Source organism: Pungitius pungitius, chromosome 11, assembly GCF_949316345.1.
Source record: "Pungitius pungitius chromosome 11, fPunPun2.1, whole genome shotgun sequence".
In the NCBI taxonomy this organism is placed as follows: domain Eukaryota; kingdom Metazoa; phylum Chordata; class Actinopteri; order Perciformes; family Gasterosteidae; genus Pungitius; species Pungitius pungitius.
The window spans coordinates 4,034,560-4,045,661 of record NC_084910.1 but is presented as its reverse complement, the minus strand read 5'-3'; the positions used below and the strand labels follow the sequence as shown (position 1 = coordinate 4,045,661).

The 11,102-nt window shown below is 47.1% G+C and overlaps 1 protein-coding gene across 1 annotated transcript; it reads left to right on the top strand.

Moving 5' to 3' along the window:
- The first annotated feature begins 5,973 nt into the window (after nt 1–5,973).
- Nucleotides 5,974–10,735, top strand: tent5aa (terminal nucleotidyltransferase 5Aa). The gene is made up of 2 exons (XM_037454852.2): nt 5,974–7,148; nt 7,561–10,735. The coding sequence occupies exons 1-2, from the start codon at nt 6,723–6,725 to the stop codon at nt 8,338–8,340; spliced, it is 1,206 nt and encodes a 401-aa protein (XP_037310749.2). The 5' UTR covers nt 5,974–6,722; the 3' UTR covers nt 8,341–10,735.
- Nucleotides 10,736–11,102: the final 367 nt, after the last annotated feature.

Sequence of the window (11,102 nt, the reverse complement as noted above, 5' to 3'; positions counted from 1 at the left end):
TGTCCCAGGCTTTTGTCTTTCTTTTCTGTTTAGAATGCAGCAAACCAAATGAAAGAGGGAGGTGATTATTTCCTTGTCCTTTTTAATGAAGCAGAAACTTGAAGATGTGACTCTCACTGCGTCTAATAAAGACTTAATCTGCCCGTCTCCTGGCGCTTTAGCTGCCCTGCATGAGCGAAGGACCATTATCACGTCTCAGCCCGTGATTAACTGCGATGACCCTGATCTGAACAGCGAGTGTGGTGAGTTAGTGACTTTATTGGCTGTAATCACAGGTAGAGCATCACATCGGGAGTCAGGGAGAGCGCGCTCGCTTGGGGGAATATTTCACACACATTAGGATCTATTAGTGGGTGCAGAGATGACACGTGAATTAGAGGCGTAGCGTGCTGCTGTAGACCACTGCACAATGGGAGAAGCCTATGAACAGGTGGAATCTTTTGAAGTGGACTGGTCATCCCGAGTGTGTTCTGAATAGAAATGTCTTCTTTTTTTTTTTTTGTTGCTGAATAAATTTTAAATTACACAGTGATTATATTTCATCATTTGCAAGGGACTTGAGTACATGATTCCTGCTCATCAGTGTGCAGTGTTGATAACTCCTCAGCCTTCCTCAAGTCACCCTTTAAACAATACCCCTCACACCTTATACCGGACTAGGAGGCACTTTATTTGCACTTCCGGTGGCACTTAATCTGGCTTTCTTAAAGAAATTGTACTTTCTTGAGTCTGTAATCTTGTTTGAATGCGCTTATTGTAAGTTGCTTTTGATAAATGCGTCAGCTAAACAATGAATGCAAATGTTTCCCTTAAGTACAATACACATCTTGGAAGAAAGGGAAGCTCCCCATAGTAACAAGTTAGCCATTACTCATTTTAGCTATTTTAACAATTCATCTTTTTTGAACAAACCATTTGAAACATGTATCCATTTGGAAATAAACATTTTGACATTTGGATAATTTTATCCATTTCATCTTTTTGGCCTTCACAAAAAATAACCATTTAGCTTTAGTCGTTAGCCATTTGACCTTTTTTATTCCAACGATTCAATATCTAGCCATAACCTTTAGCTAAATCAACTTTTTATCAATCACTTTTTGCTAAAAGCCTTTATATATTAGTTTGAACTGTGTATTTAGCCTTTTAGCTTCGCACTTCAACTTCTCTGCCCGTCTGTTTTCCTGCACTCTTTTGCTGCTGGTCTTGTTTGTGCCAGGCGCATGGGAAAGTCATCAGGCATCCTCCAGACGGTGAGGATAACTGCAGGAATCATTTTCATTAAAAGGTACGTTTTAGACACGTGATGGAATAACGCCTACATTCCCGGCGTTCTCTTAGTGCCGGTTAGAGCTAAAATTGAGTGAGGTAAAAGCTGACGTTTATCAATTGCAATGTCATCTGTTAGGGTGTTCTGGATATTAAGGACTTATGACTAGTACTCAAACTTATTTTACGCTCCGTACACACGTTGCGTTTGCCCATAAACAAGGATTAAATGTTACCGTTTTAGAGAAATTGAAATGATTTCTTAAGATGTGTGTCTCATTATTTTCCACTACTGTGTAGGTTGAAACCTGCTGTTTTTTTCTTTGTAATTAAGGATATTTTCACAGTTAATTTGAGGTAACTGCAAACAGTGATTTTCTCCTACATAGTAGCAGTTTTTAGTTGAAGGGGGTGTCGAGTATTACACAACAGTTTATTCCTACTCTTTGTTTTCTTGAATGCTGAGCTGTGGCTCAGCCAGAGAGGTTCTAACAACTCCTCTCAATCCAGATCCATTTAGTGCACATGGCGCCAGTTAGCTCGGGATTAGCCCTCCTCTCCACAGCCGTTGCCCTGCAGGCAGTCTTAAAAAGACCATCAGTGGCCCGAGAGCTGTTTTACTCCGAGGGTGGCGCCTGCCGTCGTTTTCCTCTCGCTGTCAGTTTGACAGACATCAAGACAAGACTTTGTCCACCTTTTGACGCAAAGCCTGGTCCAAAGGGATTTTGCAAAAGGATTTTTTCTGTCATTGTGATTGTACATGTCTCTGTTTCTTTTTCTCAAACACACACACACACACACACACACGTATCGTTGTTATAATTGGTACTTCATTCAAAACATATTTGCACAGATGGTTGTTAGAGTTTCATGGAACGTTTATTCTTGCCTGGCAGTGCAACTCCAGGTCTGTTTACTGCCTGCTACAGTAAATCAGATGGTAGGAAGTCACTGAAGGGGTTGATTTAACCTTTCATTAGCCTCAGTAATGCTAAATAGCGGCCCACTGACGGTACCACACCTACACACAACAAATAGAGTGCTGTAAGCGATAGTAACTTCATCGGCCAATAATTCATTATATCAACGTTCCAGTAACTCTAATCAGCTCACCACCACCATGTGTTGGATCCAGACTTGAAATGGTTCCCCTGCCTGCTGAAGAAATAAGAATTGAGAGTTGGAGAAAGGTGCGGCTCCAGACGTGAGAGTGTGAGAGAGAGAGAGAGAGAGAGACACCTCTATTAGTCTCTGAAGTGCTTGAGTGTGTTCACATTTGGCTCCTTTACTAGCCTCTGAGCTGCAGGCGGTGACATCTCAAAGAGCTATTATGGGCCAGATTAGAAGAAACGGGGCTCTCTATCTCCCTGTGAAACTGCAATCCCCTCTGAGACTCAGCATTAATCTGCCAGGATAGTTTGAAACCGAGCCTCGACACACATTCACCTCATTTCAGCTATTAGGGATCCAAAGGGCTGAATTGAATTGAGGGGGTGCTTCTTGTCTCCACGGACCCGGTTCGATCCCTGCGTCACCACTCCTTGACGGCGGAGCGATTCTCAAGGTTCTTTCTCATCTCAGGGTCAGGAGCAGCTTGACGGAAAAGGGAATGGAAATCCCATTCCCGCCCCGGTACCTTTTGATCGGAGACCAAAACTAACTCCGCTGTCGGCAGTGGGAATTCCTCTCTGACGGACCACTAATGAGACCCTGCTGGAAGCCCAGTTGTCTGTGAAATGTGGGCGAGGAGACACCGAGGGGGTGGCACCAATGACTGGGTCTTTTGTTGTCCATTCATTTTACATGGCTCGCGTTTTCTCTGGCTGAGACGCTCCTCGCACCACGCGGGTGACCTCTGTCACGCCGGTTCAGGTCCAATGCGACGCCCTGTTATTCCACCGTCTTTCGCTCGGCCACACCAGCGGCTGGGAGAGGATTTCCCTTCTGTCTGATGTTTGACATAGTCGCAAGATGCGCTCACGCCCATCACAAGTCGCCTCGCAGGCCTCGTTTCATCGTGCCTCGCCGCACGCTGGCCCGTCTTCTCCATCTTGGCACATTTAACAAGCGTCCCTGTTCTCTCCTCCTCTGCTGATTGAGAGGTTGCTATGATGAGGTTTCACTATTACTGCATCAGTACTATGGAACTTGAACAGCAGCATAGTAAAAGCCAAAAATGATTTCTTGCAATATATTTCCCAAAAATGGTTGTAATTGGAAAATATGCAGAAAATCAAAGTGCTCCGCTGTTAATGTTTTGAACAGGTTTCCCTTAAAGCAGGTCCATTACAGAAGATTATCCAGATGAACTAGGCTTCCACCAACGTTTTTCCAGCAAATTTTGCCAGAATTTAAACTTTCCTCAAATGTTATTCTTGTAAAGGAGGAAATGGCACTTCAACATCACTAAAACTCTCCAAACAAACATATACAGCAAAGGAATCTCTAGATAATTATATCAATTGGATAAGTAAAAACATACAACAGAACAATTTCATTCAGAAATATTTCTAAACTGATTCCTCTCTTTCCAAATGTCCTATTGCATTAAAGTGGAGTTGTTATTGACCATCCTCCCAGCATGCTAACCACCCAATTGGCCAGCTAGTCTCAAGGTGTGTGTGTGTGTGTGTGTGTGTGTGTGTGTGTGTGTGTGTGTGTGTGTGTGTGTGTGTGTGTGTGTGTGTGTGTGTGTGTGTGTGTGTGTGTGTGTGTGTGTGTGTGTGTGTGTGTGTGTGTGTGTGTGGGTGGGTGGGTGGGTGGGTGGGTGGGTGGGTGGGTGGGTGGGTGGGTGGGTGGGTGGCAAACGACTTGAGAATGAAATGACTGCTGTGGTGGCTCTCAATGAGCCAGCTGGCAGCCGCTGCTCTCCACTTGGATTCTGAGTAGAAGCAGTCCAGCGAAGCCGTCGTCGTCGCTCTAGCTGACGGCCGCTAACGTGAACTGCTGCCGCTTTGTTTTCAGTCAGAGACTCGGCTAGGAAAGACTGAGAATGGAATTATAGTTGAATCAAAAGTGAATGATCAATAACCAGAATTATTTTGGTTTCAACGCCGTCATGCTATTAATAGTTTCCTGAATATGTGGTCAATTCACACGTTAAGCTTTTGACTTGTACGGCTACAGATGATGTGCAAATACAGTCAATCTCTGACCCTTAAAAGCGCATTTATGTGAGTGCATAGTTGAAGTGAGATGAACCATGAACGGAGGGTATAAACTCTATGTGCTGGGATGCACTTCAAGGTAAACGAGTCCAACCGATGCTTTTATTCGATCACAAAACAGTCTATTTCTCCTGGACTAGACAGTCCAAAAAACACTGTGCCTCTTATGGATTGCTTTGAGAGCTTTCGAAGAAGTAGACAGCTCTCTGTTTTTGGGGGTTCTTTGTTAAATCTCGCGTGCAACTAATCTTCCGACAACCTGATCTAATTACTGTCTTTCAATCACCACCAACTGATGAATCACCCGCTCCACAGTGAGCGACGAGGTGCCAGGTAGTATTTACACTCATTGGCAGGGTTTAGTTCGGAGCCTTTGTATTATGCATAAACCTTCTGCTGGACTCTGACAGCCTCTTTGATTTAGCTTTGTAGCGTGCACGCCCGGACCGTCGCTCCCCACCTGTGAAACGCATCGACGGGACCGCCCTGGGTCCACGGAAGGCCGACTAATGGTTCCACGTACATTTCCAGATGTGGCATTACATTTCAGAGACCTGGGATCGACCCGTCGTCACACGTGCCAAAGCAAAGTGACATTTTAAAAATGAACAGTAGCTCCCTACTTCGAAGCTATTTCAACATGTAGGAGGAGGGAGAAAAAAAAAGCTCCTAAATCATTATTCTGGTGATCTAGCAGTTCATTTTTCTACTGTGTTCCCGTCAAAAGCTGGACAATTGAAGTTAGCTAAACTGCATGTGTGTGCCCCCTCACACAGAGGAAGGGAAGCTGAGCAGAGGCAGAGCTCCTGGGAACTCTGCAACAGAATAAATGGGATAATCAGGGTTTACACATTTGGGTGGCTGGTGACGCGCGGGGGCTTTATTATGAGGGATCCTAATGGACAACCAGTGACAGCTACCAGCCTCCTGCTCATGGCACTGGCCACCGCATCTGTTTCAAAGTGATGTCACACAGTGGTGTCGAAGACCCCTCGGGACACCTTGGGCATCTTAAGGTGCAGTCAGCAGGTCACATGAGTGTTTGTCTACACACGTCGGCATAAACCGAGAGGCGGGCCGACGCGGAGAGCCTGCAGACGCTGACCCAATGGCGCGTGTGTTCAGGGGCCCAAGGCTTACGGGATTACAGAATTCCCAACCCTTCTTAACTTATTGGTTTGGGGCAAGTTGGATTTGACAGCACATTGGTGTAGTGCCGTTTTAGGTTACTTTATGTCAAAACCTAAACCAGCCAACAGAGGGCGACGTGGCAACACCAGGGAAACTTTATATGTATGTAGATCAGCAACAGTTGAACCTTGCCAAGATTTACAAGAATGTAAACATTTGTATTTATTTGTTTTACTTATTTAGAAAAAAAAACCCTGCTGATGATGACATGTGACGTCACCAATGCAATCATTTTGAGCATAAGAATTTAGGCAGGGGAGCTGGTTTGTGAAGGCTCGCAGTGTGATGGCGTTGAGCGGGCAGTGACTGACTGTCGGGGGGGTGGGAGAGGGAGAGATGCGCGAGGGAGGGGTGTAGCACAGCTGACATCCAGGCTGCAGAGCGGACTGTTGCAGAGGGACGCAGCGTGTCAAGCGGGCAGGTAACGGTTAACTTCTGCCCAAGTGAGGGAAATATGTCGAACTAAACCGTTGCGGGAGAGATAGCGGATTTCCACAGCAAATTCACACCCCATCAACGGGATTATTGTTTGGCAACAAGAGGGGAAAATTAAGAAAAAGCCTTTTGGAGCCGTGCGTAAGAAATCCACCCGATTCCTGAAAGGGGTTGATCATCGCAGGGAGGATTGCGCCAAAGTGCGACTTGAGGATCAGCTTGTTCATGCAAATTCTTCAAATCATAGGCGTGCCTTTGAGCGATGGAGTCACAGCCGGGAAAGCAACCCCCCTCCTGGATCACCAGCGACCTTCAAAGACTGTGATGCGCAGCGCTCGGACTCATTGACCGTGAACCGGGGCACATGTTTTAAAAAGCACTGCGCGAGAGAAGAGAAAGTTAGCTCTCATTTTCCACGCGCTTCTGGACCAGCTGCACTTCTTCAACACAGCAGCTCGAAGCGGACGGGATCATCGCTGTCCACATTGCACTCGGGTCTTCTCTATTTCCATATGTCCGCATTCAATTTGGACGACTTCGACCAGTAAGAACCCTGATGCGCAGGCAGCTCCGGACTCGTGCGTAAAGACGCGATCGCAGATTTGCTCCTATTTTGAGAAAAATCTTTCCTATAATCTGAATCACTGAGGACCTTTCACGATGTCAGAGGACGACACCAGCTCCACCGCCAGCTCCATGTCCGAGCCCGAAGGCAGCAACGTCAGCGTCCTCCACTGGGAGCAAGTGCAGCGGCTGGACGCCGTCCTGACGGAGACCATCCCGATCCACGGACGAGGAAACTTCCCCACGCTGCAGATGCAGCCGCGGCACATCGTTAAAGTGGTGCGCAGGCGGATGGAGGAGAAACAGATCCACGTCCGGGACGTTCGGCTCAACGGCTCCGCAGCCAGCCACATTCTGCACGGGGACAGCGGACTGGGCTACAAGGACCTCGACCTCATATTCTGCGCCGATATGAAAGGGGAGAGTGATTTCCAGATTGTGAAGGACATTGTTTTGGACTGTCTCCTGGATTTCTTACCCGACTGTGTGAATAAAGAGAAAATAAGCCCGTTAACGTTAAAGGTACAGTCACTCTGACAACTTTTTTTTCGTTCTTCCGTTATTATATTTGTGATAAGAACTAACTAACTAATTAGATTAGTGTAGTGACAGTAAAATGTTGGTTTCACCTAGTTAAGAGGATTGAGTTAAACCAATTTGGAAGGGATCCTGCCCTCAGCCACTCAGATCCCCTATCCAAGTACATTCTGGGTTCTTTACAATTTGGGTCAATAGCGTTAATAACACTAAAGAGAAACGCAGCTATTACCTATATGTAAATATAATGGGTTATTAAATATAAAACCCAGATCCAGAATGCAAAATGAGGCATTACTGTGGCTGAGCTCTACTAATATTGGACTTCTAAGGCTTGATGTCTTTCCGAAATGATTAATATTTCCACTCTTCCCCTCCCCTCCCCTCACACACATAGGAGGCCTATGTGCAGAAGATGGTGAAGGTGTGTAATGACTCCGACCGCTGGAGTCTCATCTCCCTCTCCAACAACCGCGGAAAGAATGTGGAGCTGAAGTTCGTGGACTCCCTCCGCCGGCAGTTTGAGTTCAGCGTGGACTCCTTTCAGATCCGGCTGGACTCCCTGCTGCTGTTCTACGAGTGCTCCGAGAACCCGATGGCCGAGACCTTCCACCCCACCATCATGGGCGAGAGCGTGTACGGGGACTTCAGCGAGGCCCTGCACCACCTGCGCCACAAGTTCATCTGCACCCGAAACCCGGAGGAGATCCGGGGCGGGGGTCTGCTGAAGTACTGTCACCTGCTGGTGAGGGGCTTCCGGGCCGCCTCCGAGTCCGAGATGAAGTCCCTGCAGCGCTACATGTGCTCGCGCTTCTTCATCGACTTCTCCGACATCGGCGAGCAGCAGCGCAAGCTGGAGTCCTACCTTCAGAACCACTTTGTCGGCCTGGAAGACCGCAAGTACGACTACCTGATGACCCTGCACGGAGTGGTCAACGAGAGCACCGTGTGCCTGATGGGACACGAGAGGCGGCAGACCCTGGGGCTCATAGCCATGCTGGCAGTGCGCGTCCTCGCCGAGCAGAACGTCATCCCCAACGTGGCAAACGTTACGTGCTACTACCAACCCGCCCCCTATGTGGCAGACGGCAACTTCAGCAACTACTACATAGCGCAGGTTCAGCCGGTGTTCGCCTGCCAGCAGCATGCATACTCCACCTGGCTGCCCTGCAACTGAGTGATGCCTGGAGGGAAGGTGGAGGAAACAGAACCTGATTTGTTTAAACAAGAGCGAGCGGCGTGGTTGCCTCCTCAAACCTGCCCAGAGTCCTCTTTTTTTTTAATGTTTTGCCTCAAAGGCCCGCGTTTTGGCTTTCACTTCGAGTACATATTTCAATGTGAACCACTCACATTTCTCGTAAGGCCTACTGATTCAGCCCAGGCCCACCGGGTTTGCGAAAAAAAAAAAAAACTAATTTGTGGTAGCTTGGAAATAAAAGGCTCAATGCAAAAAAGCGCGTTGGCCTCGGACGCGAGCAGCGGAGCTGTCATCGAAACGGGTCGAGGCAGATCGAAGTCTGTCTAGAACTGACTAGCCAGCACGTTGCAACAGCAGGCCAATCACCTGCATCAGTGCCCTGAGGTCCAACTTAACACACACACACACACACACACACACATATATATATGGTGAAATCCGAGTTGTGAGCATTAGGCCTCCAAAACGAGATCGGCTTAACTGAGGTGGGATGCTGTTAAAGTAGTTTGAATTGCAAACTACTGGCAAAAAACTGGCATCTTTGCCTCACATTTGGTTCTCATCATGGTTGTTTACAGACCAAAGAATTTTGTTCCAATCGTTTCCAACATTAAAATCCTATTCTGAGGGGGGCTATTTTGGGTGGGTGATAAACAGAAAAATGAAGCTGTGTCTCTTTGTACATGCAAACATGTGCGTTTGTATTAAGTGCCTATAAGAGAATGAGCAGGCCAAATGATTATGTCTTTTTGTGAATTTGCTCCCCCCCCCCCCCCCCCCCTGTGTTTATGGCCAGCCTCAGTAGACAAAAGCACCTAAAAGGCTTGTGAATGTACATGTGAAATCATGCAGTCAGTGTTTTTTTTTTCTTTTCTTTTTTTAATGCTTGGATGGAAAAAAAATAGCACCTGTGTTACTGAGGATGTTGCAGTTAAGGAGCAGTGAAATGTGAACGCCACTCTCTGGAGCAAGAACCCAGACCCATGCTGCGAATCAAAACAGGTATTGCATAATGTCGCAGGTGAATGGATGAGAAACACTTTCAGATCATCAGTGACCGAGGTGCTTCTCTTTTTCTCTCATCTAAACGTGTTCACAAGAAGTAGACGAGAGACAGACAGACAGACAGACAGACAGACTGGGGGAGAGACAGAGAGACGGACAGAGAGAGAGAGAGAGAGAGAGAGATTCAAAGAGCTGGTGTCTGTTCCCTATGCTTGCTCTTACAAGAAGAAAGGTATTTGCAGAGACACCTCAGGTGATGACACAATGTTTGCTGTAGCACCCCGACAGGGAATTCCTCAGCTGCTGCTGAAGAGCTTGAACCTACCCGGAGGGACGTGTGGGGTTGTGTCCGCAGACGCTCGCTTCAGGGTTCAGAAGAACGTCGTGCCAAATAGGCCGCTGGCCCCCGCTCGTGGCCCCGGCAGTTTGATGGGCTGATGCTGGGTTCATAGAGACAGGCAGCAGGGGGAGAGAAAGGAGAACGTGGTGGTTAGAAGGCAGCGAGGGAGAGATGGGTGCAGCTGGTGACGGGGTTATCTCCGGGGTCACTATGCTACAACGGAGCGGGGCTGTTTGTCAGGTGACCAAAACATTCTGTTGTCAGCATTTGCCTTCTCTTTTAATCATGTGATTGTTGTTTGGGGGGAAAAAAAAGAAGAAAGAAAGAAAGAAAAGAGTGGAAACTGAGGAGAAGTGCATGTATTCTCACGCAGCTACATGAGACTGAGTTGCAACCTGTGTTTGGTTTACTTTACTGATGCTCATTCATGTTTTGTTTTTTAATACTTCAATCCATACAATTAACTGTGTCTATAAATGATGACTTGCTTCAGCTTTGCCAACTCACTTACTCATGCAATCTATACTGCAGCCTTTCCAGAAGAGGAAAAAAAAAGAAAACAAAGGTCAAGCATAAAACGGTACAGAAGACCAGTGTTTACTCAATACTGCATTGAACAGACTGAGGAGGTTCATTTGTTGCCTCCGCATCGGTGCAGCGTGTTTTGGTTTTTTTTACACTCCGTGAAGTGCAAGCGGCTGAATTCGCTCGCAGGCTCCAGTCCGCCTGTCGGTTAGTGATCGTGGGTCCCAGCGTTGTCTCGTATGCGTCGTCTCTGATCATGCAGTCTTTTATGAATCCCACCTGGAAAGGAGACAAAAGAAAAAGATCCTTGTCTGTGTGTATATTTTTTATGAGTGTTATTTTTTCATGACTGTACCACTGCGGGTGCTGCAGTGCTTTTGAATCTGTGATTGGGCTTCAAAGGATATGTTCTCAATAGCTTTTATTGCTATTTTATGTTATGTGTCCGATGGGTCAGAAAAAGGTTTACGGATGTTTTCCTCAATAAAATCTCTGAAAACCACATTTTCCCTGCCTCTCGTCGTCCGTTTGTCGGTGTGTGTGTGGAGTCGACGGCGCTGGTGTGGCAGAAAACCACCGCCACACACAAAAAGATGCTTATTAGCCGATAATCTTACTGACAGCGAGAGCAGAACTTTTCCCTGACGTTAGCCATTCGGAGGCTTTCAGACGAGTCCCCTGGCCACTCACTCACAGGCCCCCGGCCCAAAAACCCGTCCAGAACTGGCCCGCTGCTGCCAGAAAGGACTGCTGTTGAATGCGAAGGGGGGTGGGGGGATTTGCATCCACCCATATAAAGAGACTTCAACGCTTTTGTTGAGTGAATGTCTTTGCCCGCTCATCAAATTCTCTCCACCGTACTCCGATAGCT